This window comes from Epinephelus lanceolatus, chromosome 23 (genome assembly GCF_041903045.1).
Source record: "Epinephelus lanceolatus isolate andai-2023 chromosome 23, ASM4190304v1, whole genome shotgun sequence".
Lineage (NCBI taxonomy): Eukaryota > Metazoa > Chordata > Actinopteri > Perciformes > Serranidae > Epinephelus > Epinephelus lanceolatus.
This window is the reverse complement of record NC_135756.1, coordinates 31457476-31475542: the sequence shown is the minus strand read 5'-3', so window position 1 is coordinate 31475542 and position 18067 is coordinate 31457476. Positions and strand designations below refer to the sequence as shown.

Sequence of the window (18067 nt, the reverse complement as noted above, 5' to 3'; positions counted from 1 at the left end):
GTCTATCCCTCTCTTCTCTCACCTCTAGTGCCATGAATCAGCCTGGACAACAGCTGCTACCTACATAGAGGTCACTTTACCTCTCTTTCCATTTGCTTCGGTCCAGAGGATGCTGGGAATGTGTCGCGGGCGCAGGAAGTTCCTGGCGGCCTCTCTCGCCCTGCTCTTCATCCCAGCACTCACCTGGCTTTACCTGTCAGTAGGAAGCTTTCAAGGTAAAGGCAGATCTCCAACACACAAGAAAACACATTAACACATCAGGACTGGTGCTTTGGAATATGATTATCTGGCTTTTACTCATTTACAAAATCATCTGCCTTTTGGAATCTGGATGTGTTTTTGATTTGTCATTGTGTCAACTGTGTTATTGATAACAAACTCAGGTTATCTGTGATTTGACCCCCTGACGAAGACTTGTCAGGGAGTCCTGATGGCTCTGTGTCCTGCATGTTTTGTGTGTTTTAATGTAATAAATGGTGATGATCATTTTTACAAACCATGGAAACTGTGCCAGGCGTGTGTGCATTTGAATAGAAATTGGCACCTGCCTCACCTCTGGGGTGACAGTTTTCTTGACTTGTGGCATCCCTCAAGTGATTGGTTCCTTCACATAAAGTCGAGCTATCTATATAATGCCGCACTGACCTGCTGATGCCTGTAAGAGAAGAATGTTAGCACCTTTAGACACAACCTTGTTCTCCTACTTTACCATCCCAGCTGCAGTTGTCACTTTGTTGGTTAGATTTTGGGTTAACAATGCTGATGCAGGATGTTGACAGCTGTAAGGGCGAGCTGCCATTTTTGTAAACCTTAAGTAACTGTAACATAGTTTCTTCATGTTATCTCTTTACTGCAGTCTGATCATCTTACTCACCTCCTAGTCCTCCATAACTGTAGTTAAACAGTAAAGTTCAATCATTTTACTGTTGATGTTTGGAAAACAGACTGCAAACTATATTCAGCCTCCAAATATCTAGGCTCAATATCACAATACCCCTAACCCTAAACCCTAACCCTAATACTAAGAAAAATGAACCTTGAACCAGATTTTAAAAATCAGGTATTGGTTTACACTAAATATTTTCAAGATAAATCAACATAATTCTAACATCTAAAAAAATAACTCAAGGCAAACCAATATAGCAGAGCCAAGTATCTTTAAAATAAATTATGACACAGAGCATCAATTCAGAGTCTCTCATTTGAACACAAAAAGTGGAACACAATTAAAAACACAAAACCAGCAACATTGAAGGACTGCATGAGGTTAGACTCATGTCTTGGACAGTTGCCCTGTTGACCGTTGCATACTTACAACCTCAGGTTGCTACAATTAAAACTCATACAGACATTGATGACATTGTTCTCCTGAATCTTGTTATTTTTTATCATATTTTCACCAGTCACATTGAAACCATTTCACATATCAAGTTTTATGTAAGCAAAAAATAAGACTTTTAATATAATGGTTAGGTTCAAAATGTTTTATTCACAACGTGGGATATTGTCAATCAACATGAATTACAAGTAAGACAATAATAAAAAACAGTACTGGGAAAGCTTACAGTTCAATAGGCCTATTACAACTCTGTCTGGGATGAATGATTTCTTGTAGATATTTTTGGTGGCTTGTGGCAGACTCAAGTGTCTTCCTAAGGAAAGCAATTTAAATTGTGGGTACAATGAACTTGACGGATCACTTCTGACGGATCAAGAGCTTTCTTTATGGTATTCAGTGCATGCCTGCCACTTAGTGGTATATGTGGTTTCCCTGTGATATTATTGGCCGTGTTAAGAGCATTTGAAACAACAAACCTTTATGACTGGGTGCTCTATGATTGTTAGGGTGTTATCAACCCAAACACCAGAAACAAATTGTGGCATTGTACCTTTCTGTAAACTCCAGATACCTTACATTAATAAGGTATCATGTAGCGGATATATTGAAACTTAATGTTATAACAATGCTGTGGTTAACAAGTGGTCGCTACAAAACACCCATGTTTGGTGCCTTAAAAGCCGCCATTGTTTGTTGGTCTCAAACAGTGATCTACAGCTCAGCAGGCATCTCACCTTGGTGTTCCGCCATTCACCATTCACTTCATGTCCCGATAACAAAGTCAGCTCTTGTACTACATGCAGAAATGTTGATATGATACATATTAAATGTGCAAATGTAACAGATCCGTGGCTTGCAGAAATGTACAAGGCCAATGTTTTCCTCTGGCAACTCGGCTGAATTTGGAAGAAGTCCGATTTATAATGTTTACTGTATATAACCATTTCTTTGGTTTTTGTAATGTTTATCTCAGGAGCTCTTCACTGACAGCAATTCTAGAAAGAAGTGACAGACTTTCCCTGCAGTGCACCACAGATATCTTACATTTTTATCCAGTTCTTTTGTAGCAGATACACTAAAAATTTATGTTGCTTATGTTTTAAGAATCTTGTGGTCAACTTGTGGTTAGGTCCCTTGCAGTGCAAATTTGAATTTGCACTGCAAGGGAATCTGGCCCTGATGAGCAGAGCCCGCTGAATCGCCAATCGGACCAATCGGATCGGTCTATCTGACAGAGGCAGGCTCTGGGCAGGCGTAACATGATGACGACAGCGCTGCGCCGTAGGAGTGGAAAAGTAAACAGCCAAGATGGCAGCTGCTGAAGGACCGTGGCCATTCAATTTAGCTTTGGAAGAAACGCTAAGCCAATTGCACCTATCTTTTTCCTTGAGAGAGGAACAGAAGACTGCCCTAGAAGCCTTCGTCAGGAAGGACGTTTTTGCTGTTTTGCAGACGGGATACGGCAAAAGCATAATATATCAGTTAGCCCCACTGTTCGGCAAACAAATGGGGCTTAGTGCAATGGATATGTCACCTTGTTTTTTTGCTCTGATTGGCCATCGTGCTATCCAGTTGAGTGCGGCGGCATTTGAAATGCCTCAGTTAGTGCCGCCCGTTGGGTGGGAAGGGTGTATCGGTGAGGGCCAGACTCAGAATCTTTCTAGATTTGAGTCTGGATTTCCAGGCTAACAATAAGGGTTAGGATTAGGATCAGGAAAACCATAAGCTTTTGCTAAAAATACCCTTTTATGATGGCACAATGGCAGGAAACACTGCAATGTTTCAGGAAAGTCAGCTCATCCTAATATGCTTGTTGAAACAAAGCCAAAGTTATGGTTTGCAGAAAGTACAATGGCATCATTTTCTTCTGGTGACTGGGCTAATGTTTGGCCAGTGTATCAACTAAACTTGGGTTTGCATTATCAGTACCTTTTGGATTTTTTTTTTTTTATTACATGGAGCCCAGGGTCAGCAATAGAGCTGCACCCATGGAGGTAATCAAACTGCAAGTACATTCATCACACTCGGCATGAAGAATGTGACTTCTTGCTTCTCTCTTATATGTCCCTGTCTCTAAAAAACATCAATATTAGGTTGCTTCCAGTAATAATATTAGTATTTGTCCTCAATCACTAACTGAATTCAAATAAGAAATCAATTGATGAAATTCAGGAATGAAAAAAATATATATAAGAAAAAATAATTGTTGGAATTACAAAACATACGATGAATAAACAACAGCATTATTGTGTCACTACTGTACACCACGCCTCAATGTCAAACATCCAGAATTGTCCCAGAAAGTCTGAAGAAGAAATTTCCTGCAGACAAAGTCACCCTTCTCTCCTCCCTTTCTTCTGGAGGTGCTATATTAATGAATTACTGAGGCCTGTCCAAAGTTGATTACTTCCTACAGACAGTAGTCCAGGAGTTCTTGGAGCCATTTAATGACTTTGACTTGCAGGATTGAAATGCTGCAGTAGTGCCATTATTAATTATGATTAAATTGACAATTTTGACTTGGGGTCACAGTCACTGGAGACTGTGTATGTGAATACGCTCCCATAATACAATAGCCACCAAAGTCGGCAAAGTAATTATTGGATTTGGCAGTAAATTCCTGGCGGTAGGGAGTAGTTCCTGGGAGTGTGATAAGTTGTGAAAGGACCTGGCTGCAGGGAGCGTCAGCTGTAGGTGAGGCCTGAATGTGTGAGACAGAAACAATGTGCCTCCACTGGCTCGGACTCTCCCTTTTGCACTCCCCCTCTCTCTCTCTCTCTCTCCATCTCTAACCTCTTTTCGTTGCTCCGTCTCCGTCTTCACTGTTGTCTTTTTTCTATTTGTCCTCTCTCTGTTGTGTTTATCTGTCTGACACAGTGAGAGAGACAGCGAGTCTCTGGGGTTTTCAGTGCTGTGTCTGAATGAGCTGCCACATAGTGCAAGCCTGCAGAGAAAATAAGGTCCAATTGATAGAGAAATACACTATGGGAGCCTAAAAGTACATGGGTACCCTGTCCACATACATTTGTATACTCTGGCTTGGAGCTGATTTACATGGTTTGAGCTAGGGCTGGGTTTGGCAAGCCCTTTTAACATCTAATAAGTAGTGGTAATAGCAATCGAGGATTGTTTTTTGACTAGTTAGAATTCCAAGCCAACATATCCATATTGAAATTTTGACTAGTAGTAGATCTAATTAAAGTTATAAATTTCATTTCTCACTGGTCAAAATGGTAATTTTTGACATCCTACATCTTACAAGTTGAAATGTTCATTGTAGATATCTGTAACCTAATCACAACTAGTCAAGTTTTACCATTGACTTCTATTCAAAATCAATTACATATATTTACAATTTGTTTCTCACTAGTCAAAATGTTAATTCTTGACATCATCAATTAATTTCTTATTAGTGGAAATGCTCATAGTAGGTATCTGTAACTGAATAACAGCTAGTTAACTAGGGCTGTAAATCACCAGTTTCAACATGATATGATATTATATCAATTCTTTGGACAACAATACAATATTTTCCGATATTACTAAGTCTGCCACCATACGATTTCGATTTGATACGATTTGGGGGTCTGCGATCGATATTAGGCGATATTAAATGCCCATTTAACACAGTCTGTTACAGAAAACGCTGCCACCCCTTCCTTTTTTACTTTTGGCCATAAAACACATAAACAACACATAAATGAGTAGTACAGTAAAATTTGTAAAATCACTTTAAACTGACTCCACTAACACAAATAAAACAGCAAATGGTAAAGTTAACCTTCAGGGCTTTCTGTCAGAGAGACCTTTCTGTTAGAAGTCTTTTCATTTTAATCTAAACCATCATCTTTTTCGTAAAACTTCAGGAATATCCGTCTTAAAGCCCTGATTGCCAACTTCTCCAAACACTGGACAATTAGCTTAAGCATGTTTACATTATATAAATTAGCTTAGGGGCTAGCGGACATTTTTCCTCTTCTCTTGGCTTAACAAATTACATGCAGCGTTATTATTTTTCTTACTCACCAGTGGTTAAAGTCCCTGTATCTCCCAACAGAACAGCATGGTTGAATTTCAGTCTGCATGCACGGTTTTTCAGCTGAACATTGTTAAAACAGAGCAGCTAATGTTGCCAAAGCAAGAAGTTAGCAGAGTGAGACTCTGTTCCAGGCAGGTAACGTTATGTTAGTGTTTTATCTTGTAACATCATTGTTTACATACGCCATGTGCTCTGTCTGTTGTCCACACTGCTGATTTATTCCTGAGTAAATAAAGTTATCCTTATCATCTGTCTCTTGGCTGCTTGCCATCTGCCTGCCGCTGTTTGACAGTGACACAGACTTTCAAATTAAAAGCCTGTGCTGAAGATGGCGATATGGAACGATGATCATTAAGTCGATATATCGATCCAGATTGATGCATGGTTACACCCCAGTTCTCACTAGTGAAAATGACATTTTGACTTGTCAAATTAGAGCTAGCAATTTGGTTCTCACTAGTGAAAATGACATTTTGACTTGTCAAAATGTCATTTTCACTAGTGAGAACTAAATTGCTAGTAGTAAGCCCTATTGATTAAATGAATTTTAGAAAAAAAAATTAAAAGGGCTTGCAAAAGCCTGGGTATTAAACCTGGATACTCTTTTGTTGCCAGATGAAATATGTATGTAGCTAGGGTTGGGGTTTGATCAAATCTGAATCCTTTCTAATCCCCTATCAAATAGATCTGTAATCACCTTTTGTTTGCTCAGCAGCGAGAGACAGTGGCATCCTTATAAATGTTCACAACCTGCAACGTAAAATGAGATGAACAGCTGAGGGTTTTGAAATGTTGATTACTTCTGTCACATTAAAATAACAGGTGTAGCCCATGTATTTTTTATTATTATTACTACTCGTGCCAAGTATTGGACATCCATGAATAATTATTAAGTTGATTGGCCTGATTAATATGGTAGCATAGAAGTTGAATTGGGAGATTATCCTGAAATTTGAGTTGACACAGCTGGATCATTCCTTCAGAGAATACTTACCACTCTGTGTTTTTGTCGTTCAACAAGCCCAGTACAGTCCCTTTGCCGCTGTAGTGTGATGTTACAGAGTGATGTTCTTGTTTTTCCTCACAAAAGATCTTTGGCTAAGCACAGACACTACCTCGCAGGAAGCACATTAACCAGACTGGAAAGGTTCAATAAAAGAGTAATTAGCATCAGGCTGAAACAAATTTGGGTATTTAGTGAACTGGGAACTGGATTCAAAATTAAACCAACTGTCCAAACCCAATCCTATCTTCAGCTTCACGTATTGCACACTTTCAAGCACCAAAAGCTGGCATCCAATTTCTGGTGAAATTTGTAATTTGTAATAGTGTTTAATTTCATATCTTTTTTTATTCAAGCAAAAATATTGTACTGCCTGTATTAAAGGCACATTTATATCTTAGAATTTTGCTGTGGTCAAATTAACAAAGGCTTACTTTGAAAAACTCAAAGCAATGTATCAAAAAGCATCATTTCCAAATTTAGGTGTCATATCAGCACTAGTATCAAAATATGTCAGATGATACCCAGCCCTACTTTGGGCCAGGGGTCTTGAAGTCACAAGTTCAAGTATTGCAGAAGAGGAATAGGATTCTTTTGTCCACATAGTTTTCGCCATGTAAGTTACTGAGATTTGCTGCAGGAGCCCTGTTGATTTTGTTCTCATTTTTCTTCTTCCTTCCTCTGGTTATTCTCAGCTAAAAGTGACAAAAACAAAAATCTTAACACCAAAAGTCACCAAAATTGGCAGGTGGGTTGCAAATTCCACCCACAACTCAGGCACAAAAAATTACATCTTTGCTTTGATGGTCGTGTGCTTTTAAAATGTCAATTTTTGTGACATTTTCTCTAAATCCTATTTTTGAGAAGTTGTCAGACACCTTTTGCCAGTTGTCCCCAAACTTGGGCAGGATCAACTTTGGATATCACTGATCTAAAGTTACCAAGGAAATTTTGATATGTTCATAATTAAACTTCTCAAATCTGTCTTAAAGATCAATATAAATAAATGCTCATAAATCAAAATTGGCCAAAACAATTGTAACGAAACTTAGTGCACATGTTTGGTTGTTACGTCCGAGCTTTGCTACACAGTCTTGGGATATGCAGCCATTGGGTGGTGGCACAAATGCGAAAAGTTTAAATCTCATGTTCTGCTACAGGGATTTGAACAAAATTTGATTTGCGCAATCTAGGGTCATGACTCTGTCAATGCATAAAATACAGTAGTCATTGTTTAAAGTTGGCGTGGCTAAATTTCTAGACCTTCAACGGATTAAAATAAATTGCCTGTACATTTTACAGAGCTGGAATTTTCTTCAGCACATCCACTGATTTGTGAAAAAAATGCCTCACTGCAACCTATAGTCTATGCAGAAGTCCTTCACTCTATATTTTACAATAAAATGCAAAATCAGTTGTCAACTGATTATATCTCCACAAGTCTTCATTCAAATGCTACCATAACTTAGACATTCTTGGTTCTCAATATCAAGTGTTTCAAATGGTGTTCAGATTAGTCAAACGGTGAGTCCTGAATGATACTGAATATTACAATTAACATTATCACCAACATTTTGACTGTTGTATTTTAATTTTGTAAAGACAAAAGTGCCCCAGTTTTGTGCATATGTTATTATGCTTCAGGTTTTAAGGAGGTGTGTGGAAAGCCATGTCTTTCTGGTAGCACAGTGAGTAAGTAACCTTCTCTGGGGATTGAGAGGGGTCAGGGTAGGAGTTCATCGATGGCCAAGTACTTTTGGAACAAATTGTGCCGAAACTTTTTGACAGTACACCTGAAGAAGGAAGGTTGATTTGTGATTATGTTGTGAATATTTAAAATTTTGTAACATCCCTCTCTCTTCTTTCTGCTTGTGGAGCTGGTTTGCCCCCCTTGCTTAGGAGTCAATGGGCAGGACTGGGGAGTTGGAATGCCGTATCTTGTGACACTTTATCAATGTCCAAACTCAAATTCACAGTTTCTGTGTCAAATCTCAAATATCCAATATATGTAAAATAAGATTAAAGTGACCAACCCCTTCCTAGTCACGTAGGCCAACTTACTTGACTTGCTGTCAACCCCTGTGATACAATGCAAAAGGCGGATGCCGGGGGCATCTGCCCAAGCATCAAAACATGACTAATAGGGATGGGATCATGTTGCGTTTTTTCCACCTGACATTTAAAGAAAATGTTTGATGTACACCTCACTATTGCAGAAGTGTTTGCAAATTCAGAATACAGACCAGAGCAGGTTATTCAATTCGGCTCCTTCCCTTAGGCTGTTAGATCTCCAAAAAACACAAGGCCCCTAATGGTTTATACTGAGACACATGCCAAAAATTTGTTTTTCATCTTCTCCCACAAATATCATAAATATACAAGCAATGTTGTGCAAACCCCTTTTCCTCAGCTCAGGGCTAAAACCAAAAGTTAAACCTTGCCTCACTTTCTCAGATGAGAGGAGGGTTATTCATGCTTCTGTCTCATCATGTCTGGATTGTTGTTCAGCTTGTTGCAGTTTTCTCTCTGGTGTAAATTCTCCCAGAGCACCATCAAATGCTGGTGTTGCCAACTCTTACATGGCTTAGGTTACAATAACAAATGCTTTGACACTGGGCATTTTGGCTTCCCACTTAAAGTTTTGTTTAGACCCTGCCATGCCTCTTAATGACCGCTCCGGGGCAGACAGTCTAACAAGGAATGCATTAGTGAATGGATAAACCAGTGAATGAATAAATGAGGAAATTACTCTTGTGCAGTTTGGAAAACAAATCACACTTGGGCCCAGAAAACCAGATTAGTGAATCACATATTTAATTTAAATTGGCTTTAATGGGGTCTGAAAAATGCAGGATTTATTTGAAATTTCTCAATGAAATGAAGTGACTCTGATTTTCCCAAAGCTCAGTATGCAAATATTGTCTCTTTGCCATTAATCACATTGCCTGTTCATTACTTCATTACTTTGACCTTTCTGCCAAATTCATTTAAGTTTCCTTCAAGGCGTAGTTGAACTTGTGAGTCCTCCTTTCGTAAATGGACAATAGTCTTTCATAGTCATAAGCAAGGCGATGCCCACTCCAGGGATTCCATTTATGCAGAACATTACCTCTGGTAGCTCAGAAGTGGAAATGAATGTTCCTGTGTCCTCAGCATGACTAAGGCCTTTATCCAACCATACACTACTATCTAGACTACAGAGAAGTACATCCTGAAACAATCGAACAAATGATATCTGAGAGGTTTGTGTTGTTCCTGGAGCCACTTTATGCAGCAGTATTCTCTCAAAAGCCCATGAGGGAAAACACACATCAACCAAGAAACTTCGCTGAGGTAATCATCATAACCCATATCAACAAGCCAAGAGTCCACATACAGGCTAAAACTTGACGTATGCCTCAGGGTTTCCATTGTCAATCCACCTGTTCTGGAAGATTTTAATGTCTCAGACAAATCGGTGAAAATCTGGTCAAATGTTTGTGTTTATCAAGCTTAAAAATAATTGATCATCAAGGCATGAAGATTTATAGTTTTAGTGAAAATTAGGCTACTTTGCTTATGTATTATGTTCCAAATATAGTAAATCCTCACATGCATAGTAATGCTATTTTTTAAAAATCAATAAATATTATGCTAGCCTACGTTTGTTGGCAACACGTAAACACAAAGAATTTCCTCCAGCTTTATACTGTGTCCTAATGGAATGCTACATGAACAAGTATCAGCAACGAAATCCATATGGTTGCATTGTTTTTGATTGGAATGTCTTTACTGGCCTGAACTGAACTTTTGTTTCCATTTATACTTGTTGCTGGCTTTGAAAGTGTCCCAGTGGACGAAGAACAGCTGAGTTACCCACACAGTTAGTGCTTCTCAAAGTTAAGGATGTTTCCTTCCAAGTCAGGTCCTACAGAGGCTAGGCAAGACTCTTTCCTTGTATTCAGTGAACACACATTGGAACTGGAAGTGCCCAGGTGTGCGTCATTGAGGTGTGCCTTCAATTCCGACAAATAGTACACAAAGAATTGTGGGTAATTAATGCCCACTGAGGGTACATACAGGTATCCTTGAAAATTCTCTGAAGGAAGGACTCAGTCCTTGGTGGGATTTGAAAGATCCTTGGCAATTGAACAGTCCTTAGGCAGGATTTCATGATGCAGCCTCCTTGAAATTCAGCTGTTTAAGGATCCTTCCTTGACTCCATCAAATACCTCCTCATTTTACTAGAAAAAAAAAAAGAAATAAGGTGACAGCTGGGTGAAGTGAGATCTCCAGGGAGCTGAAAGTCTCTGGAAAATGACCATTATCAATAACAAACGACTTGCTGTTGGCTGTATTGTATGTCATGTCCAGTAATTCAAATAAACACAAGAAGTTTGTGCTCTAGAAAAGGATCAGCATTCAGTGAATAACCTCCTAAGCCCTATGGTAAGCTATTATGGCAAGGCTTAACTATACAGACCAGTGAGCAGTGATAACTAACATGTCTTTAGGGTCATCGGGTGGGAACCTCCTTTCATCACAACACGTAACGTTTGTTTTCTGTTTAAAATGTATAAACAAGTACCGACTCATCTTTTGATTGAGTCCATCTCTAGTCTGAGCTTGAGCGCACAGCAATCAGCTGATAGGCATGTGGTTGGTTTACATGACGTAATAGAAGTGCAGATTTAACAGATACAGTGTGGACAGAGAGCGTCTGATGTTATGCGATTCAACTCGATGGTCAGAGGTTCACTTACTGTTAGGACTAGGGATGTTCCCTAATGACTAATTTCAATGACGTTTAAGTCGAAATTTAAACTTGGACTATTTTACTTGTCTAAAAGTAAGAAAACACTCAGAAAACAAGTCAAAATCAAGGACAGTTTAATCAACGGGGTTATACTTTGTCCGAGAAAGTATTGCATGTATTTTAGCAGCTGTTTGAAATTATTAATCACATTTTTCAAGAACCAAATCTCTCACCAAATATAAATTAGTAAATAACATTTATAGTCACTGCACAAGGAAACTAAATCTTTTGTAAACATGCCTGAATATTTGAACAGCATTTTCACTGGGTAAATGCAACGTTATTGAATTATAATTTTAATAATATATTTAACCGACTAGTATTTAAGGTGCCGACTTGCAAGGGTAGCAACATTTAATCGACTAGTCAACCAATCGCGCACATCCCTAGTTAGGACACCGTGTGAGGCCTATTCTCAAAAGATTATTATTAACAGACATTATGACTGTAGATATTTACATTTGTCAGACTTTTTGACAACAGATTTTCCTGGTCGAAATCCTAGGATTACCTGAAGAAGGAAATGCCGGTATTGCCTTTGAAGGTTTTGTGATTTGGCTTTTTATGTCTCCGAGCTGGTGACAGTCATGGCCAAAGGCAATATGTCTTCTGGTTGTCCATACCACTCTCATAAAAGCAATGTTTTAAAAGACTTTTAGAGAATTTCGCAAACATCCACTTGGAATCAAGGATTAACTGATTAGATTTTGGTGGTCGAAGGTCACTGTGACCTTGTCTCCTTCCCATTCTTGTCAAGGTGATATCTCAGGAACATGTTGAGGGAATTTTTCAAATTTAGCAAAAACGTTCACTTGGGCTCTAGAATGAACACATAAGATTTTGATTTTGGTCAACGGACACTGTGACCTCACAAAATAACATAACTTAGCCATAACTCAAGAATTCATGTGCTACTTATTAGAAAATTTCACACAAATATCCAATAGGATAAAATGATGAATTGATGACATTTTATATCCAAAAGGTCAAAAATCAACATCACTGTGACATCACAATGTTCTGCAGAAACACATTTCCTGGCCATTATTCAATGTCATAACTCAGGAATGGAAGGGAAGACATTTGGTCAGTATTTGACCAGTATATGACCTGATACGGTGACACTAAGGTTTTTGTGATGCATCCATGTTATAAAATTTGCAGCTTCTATACCATATTGGAAGCATTGTTTACTGTCATAGCTACATATGAGTCTGGACAGACATGGATGTAAATTGTAACTTGCATCTTGACTGGTGGGCGGAGGCATACAACCACAGGGTTGTAAATCTAGCTGTTCTTGAACAGTTGCAGAATTATGCATGTCTGGAGATTTGGCAGTTGTTAGTGTCAGTGTCACATGGGAATGAGAAACCCTGGCTCTGAAATGGCTCACAGCTGTTGGCAAAGATTTCAACATGAACCTGGAATTAGTATCCTGGTTATAATAAGAACTCTAGAGTAGGAGGCAGCTAAACTAGCTTTGATAAGAAAAGAAAACAATTGGTTGGGAGATGTTTTATTCATTCATAGTGCTGCATGAAGAGTAGTTATTCTAGATGTGCTTTAGCACAAAAGATAGTAACAATGATATAGCTTTCACACAACTTTAAGTTTTCTTATTTCTATTTCAGTCACTATCTGATTCCATCAGCCTTTGTACTCGTCCCAGTTCTCCTATAATTTAATCACCATCTTTGAAGGTGTAGCACACTCCACAACTGTAATTTGAGTCATACAGAACATGACAGTTTCAGGTCTCTGTAACTTGATTTAGCTCTGCATCAACAGGCTCAGAGAAGACACACAATTCTCTGCCTCACCATGAGGCCTCAGCTTCCAATACAAACACTTCCTGCAGATTCTTTTTTTTTTCAATGGCAAGGGTGGACTAAGGGAAAGGATGCCAGTGATCACAAAATAATTTGCATCGTCTTTCTTCGATGCATTAGTTAATATGTGAGAGGTGCTGGAATTCAGCTTTAAAGGTCTCTCTTTTTCAAAGGTTACGTGAGATTGAGGAAAGCTTTCCATGGTGCTGTTGCTGATCAGGCCTTAAGTGTTGAACACTTGCAGGGACCTTGCAGAAGTTCATTAAGCATTGTGAATTGCACACCCGTACAATAACGATTGAGCATTTTGACCATGATTAAAGAAAACATTTCAAAGACCTGGCTCACCAGGATTGCTCTTTCCATTTCCATAAATCAACTAATATAATTATTAAAAAATAGATTAATTTCAATGTCATTCCCTTTACTTTTCATGAGTTCTTTGTATTTGAAATTTAGCATTTCTTGGTTTACTTTGGTACCAAAGCACTGAAACTAATTAACATTAGTAAGAACCAATATTTTTAAGGTCGTGTCAGTGTGTTTAAAATAAAAGAATAATAAATAATCTTTCAATTAAATTTAATTGCAACTCACCACTTAAAAAAGTAATACAGGAGGCTTTATTTGTCCTTAACACAAACATACCACAATGTGTGAAAAATAAAAACTATTAAATCAAAATGTGGAAACAGTTGAGTTGTATAAAAATTCACCCCCTGTAAAGTTGTCATGAATGTTAAAATTAGCTAAAGAGACCAAAAGGTTTTGTTTTTTTTTGTTCCAGGCTATAAACAAATTAATTCTACCTTAGGCATTTTAACACAGCTATAAGCAAAGTGAAGGGAAACAGTTGTCTGAGACCACATTCTGAAGGAAAAGAACAATGTGTTTACTGCCGTAGCAAATGAAGAATGTAGTAACTGTAGCAGCTGTAATACATACTGTGGTTCACCAATTATAGAGCTTATAGGGTTTAGAGAGTACTTGAGCAAGTTAACACAAACCTATTTAAGGTCACCATAATGTTTAATCATAGATCCTCCATGGTCAGTGACTGATGTTGATCATGACAGGGCCGTACTGTGGCCATCTTCCCTATTAGCTCTTTTAGGAGGCTTCTTACCTCTAGAGTGGTCATAAACGAGTAAAACCTATGATCGATTGACCTGAGATCAGATGTTTGACTTTGTCAGTGATTGTTTGCAACAGTGTACTATCAAAGTGTTTACTGTAGTACTGTCCCTTCTTTACTACCTGTTGGACTTTTTACACACATCCATTTAAAAATTATTTCAAGTATCAATTTTAATTAAACATTTGTTCAACCAAAAAACCCATCTGTTTTCAAGACCATTATCATACCAAGATAATCTTATCCCGTTGCAACCCTAGTCAGTCAGGAACATTTTGCTGTTTTGCCCTAAAAATGTAATGGTCGGTTTAAGATCAGCATCCTAAAGCTGGAAGTCCTAACCCTAACCTTATTTAAAATCCAGTGATGGAGGAAATCAAAAACAGTCAACACTTTGACTGCACTGTGTGTTTTCTCAAAAACAAAGGATACTAGCGGTTGTTTGTAGAGAGATAAGAAATTGAGTTGGAGAAGATGAGTTTCAGCTCAGATGTACAAAATCTGAGCTTCTACTGAAGCACAGGTTATTTTTCAAGGGAAAAAAATCCTAATATGCTTACTGAAGAGGTGACCAGCCAAACTGACAGAAAGCTCCAGCTCATAATTTATTTACATGCTTTTCATGAATATGCAGGAAGCTGATGCCGAAAGCAAAACAAAACTTTGCCTTTTTCTGCCCAATAATTAGGACATTTGTGTTCCTGGGAACTTTGTCATGTCACTGTGGAAAAGCTGCCAACAAACTGCAGTGTAAATGTACACCCTAATGTTGTCCCAGTCACAGCAGAGAGAGTGCAGAACTCTAGAAGAATCATCATAAAGTGTGCTTCAGAAAACTGACTAGTGCTCATATGCATGGCGTGCTCAGTTAGATCAGTCAAGTAGTGCATACTATTTTCTTTATTTTCTCATAATCCTTTAAAATTAGTTGTGAATTCACATCATCTTGTTAAACTTTGCAGGCTTCCAGTTAACTGCAGTATCTACTGCACCACTGATTCCTCTTACCCAAAAGGTGTTCACAGTAGTGGAGAGGTTTGAGGTAATCACTTCACACCACTGCAGTGAATAGTCATTATTGTGTCTTTTGGTGTCATCAAACTAGAGCTTTGCCAAAAATGTCTTGTGCTCTAATAGGATACATCTGCCAACACCTGGAGCAACTGGCACCAGCAGGTGGCTTAATTTACTTTTTGTAATTAGTGTCTTGGTGGTGATTTAGACAGTTTAAATGGAGTATTTACCACTACTGTACAGAATGTCAGATTTTAGTAATCTTATAAGTTTAGTGCAAGCTACACTGTGCAACATGGTTCTGTTTAGGGGTCGACAGATAATCGGCCTGGCCGATTATCGAGGCCGATATTATGAACTTTTAGGGTTATCGGTATCAGTGACTTTTTTCACCGATATGCCGATATACAGTTTTGTTTTCCTTAGCTGTCTGCACGTACCACTCTAGGCTCTTAAAGCAAACTCAAGACTTACCTTTTTAGCCTGGCTTTTAATTGAGCTCTCCTTTATTTTATTATTTTATTTATTTTATTTTATTATTATAAATATTAATTATTCTGCCCTCCCGGAATGTTGGGGTTTAGTTTGGCAGATAGATAAACGTTTCTTAAAATGAGCGACAAAGATTTCCAGGTCTGGTCTGAAGTTTATTGCCTCCCACATAAAGGCACTGTAAAACTACATGAAACACACAGAAGGAGAACATAAAGTCAGGTTTTAAATCACAAATATATCCAATACAATATTCGGCGTAGTTTACAACCATCAGTAACTCAAAATATAGCTAGCATTAGTGCCACACAATGTGGAAAAATAATTAGCACATGGTCTGCTAGCATAATGCTAACATATAATGGAAATCTTCATAGACGTGCTAACAGAAATTAGCATCTGCACCGCAACAGCATTACAGTGACAAACAATAAAGTGCAAGTGAGCAACTCTGCATAACATAAGCAGATAAACTCAGAGCAATACATTGCAAGTCTGCATATTCGTCTTTTAAAACTACACAACACTGAAAAGGTATAACGACTTAAACTCAACTCGTGCGCTACCTAGTAGTGCGGTGGAGCCGCTGTATCATGAGCACATTAAATTTTTTTTTTTTTTTTAACTTTTAAAAATGCTATGGGCAGCCCCCTGCACTTTTCATTTTCATCTGCTGTTCATTGTTGTACTCATTTACTGTTCAATGTTTTACTTATTACAGTACTTATATATTTTTCCATTTATTTGTTTATTGGTCAAAGGTTTTTTCAAAGTGCTGCTGGCAGCTCCCTGTACTGTTTCATAGGAAAAGTTCTCAGAATAAATATATGCTTAATTGCATTTGAATGTAGTGCTTTGTCAGTGTTTATTTTTTTAATTCTGTGTCAACTATGATTTTAACACCAGACATATATCGGTTGTAAATATCGGCTATCGGTATCTCTGTTTCATAATAATTGGTATCGGCATCAGCTCTGAAAAAACCATATAGGTCAATCCCTAGTTCTAATAAACTTGGGTACAACATCAAGTTTAATGTATGCAGACTGTACCATGACAGTGCCTACTGAATCACAGACTACTACATACTATGCAATAGCTTCTCATACTGACTGCGCAAAGATGCTGCACAGGTTCTTACTTCTCCAACTGTGGAGCATAACAGGGTCACATTATTAGATAACCTAAAGTTTTGTGGGCACTGTACACTGTGGCGTGTTTGTGTGTGATTCCTAGCTGCTAGGTTGCTCACCTGGCAGTTGCAGCTCCGCCACTATTTCCGTCCATGCTTTGTCCTTCTTGACCGATCATGGTAAGAGCTGGAGGACACTTCATAAAAGGCAAGATTTCTGCTGCCACAATTCCACAAGGTTTTCCTTTTTGCTGGAATCCCACACATTTCTTTTAGAACATTTTGCCTCCATGGCGAGCTGCTATCAGTCTGTTTGTTTGGGTTTAGCACCAGTACATCATTTCATGCTGCAATTCTATTGGTTAGTTAGACATAGGTGGTCATCCCAAATTTCTGACACTGTCATAATTTTATCCCAGGCTGTCTTTGATTGCAAGACCGTGACAACGGCCATCCTTGAACCTCTCTGACTGTGACATAGGAACCCTGTTTTAGAGCTATGACCAAAAGTATTGCCACGTTTCTTTTATGTTGGTCATCTTTCATCTGGGCCCAAAATGGCACAGTGTATACTGGCTGTAGGGGCATTATGGATCAAAGTTTTGAAAAGTGGGTTTCCATCTAATCTGTATCGTGTACTGTACAAACATGGGCACAAGGACGCACATTTATGTGCACATGTTAACATTGGTCATGTTGAATTGTCCACAGACAAGATAATGAAACCCACATTGCTCCACTGTTATTGTTGTGTCAGTGGTATGTGATGAGTTGGTGGTAGCTTGTAAGGGAGCCTCAACCACCAGTGTATGAATGTGTGTGCGAATGGGTGGACGATGCTTGTGTTATAAAGCACCTTAAGTGGTAAGACTAGAAAAGTGATATATAGGTTACAGTTTCTGCTGGCATTTTGCAAATGTCTCGGACATATAGTCCCTTGGTGTACCTTTTTGAAGTGGCATATATTTTTAATCAGTCCTTTCTTACAAGCACTATTTCCATTGTCTTTCAATGTACAGATTTATGCCAATGCAAAAAGGAGACAGTCATGCTGACTACAATTGTTACTGCCCAGTTTCCATTCTTTCCTGCCTTGCCAACATTTTAGGACAGTAAAACATTAATAATAATAATAATTTTATTTATATAGCACATAATTTTATTTATATAGCAAGATGATTTAAAAATGATTAAAAAAGAATAAAAATAGTTAAAATATTGATAATAGCTGCTCCAAAGCCGAGGGGCCCTGACGGCAAAAGCATGGTCACCTTTAGATATAAGCC

General features: G+C 38.3%; 1 protein-coding gene across 1 annotated transcript in view; it reads left to right on the top strand.

Moving 5' to 3' along the window:
- Nucleotides 1-18067, top strand: part of large1 (LARGE xylosyl- and glucuronyltransferase 1) — a 171000-nt gene that overhangs the window by 42260 nt on the left and 110673 nt on the right. Inside the window, exon 2 of the mRNA XM_033614595.2 lies at nucleotides 29-215. Coding sequence (XP_033470486.2) covers nucleotides 110-215 — 106 coding nt within the window. The 5' untranslated portion in view covers nucleotides 29-109. The remainder of the gene's footprint in view (nucleotides 1-28; nucleotides 216-18067) is intronic.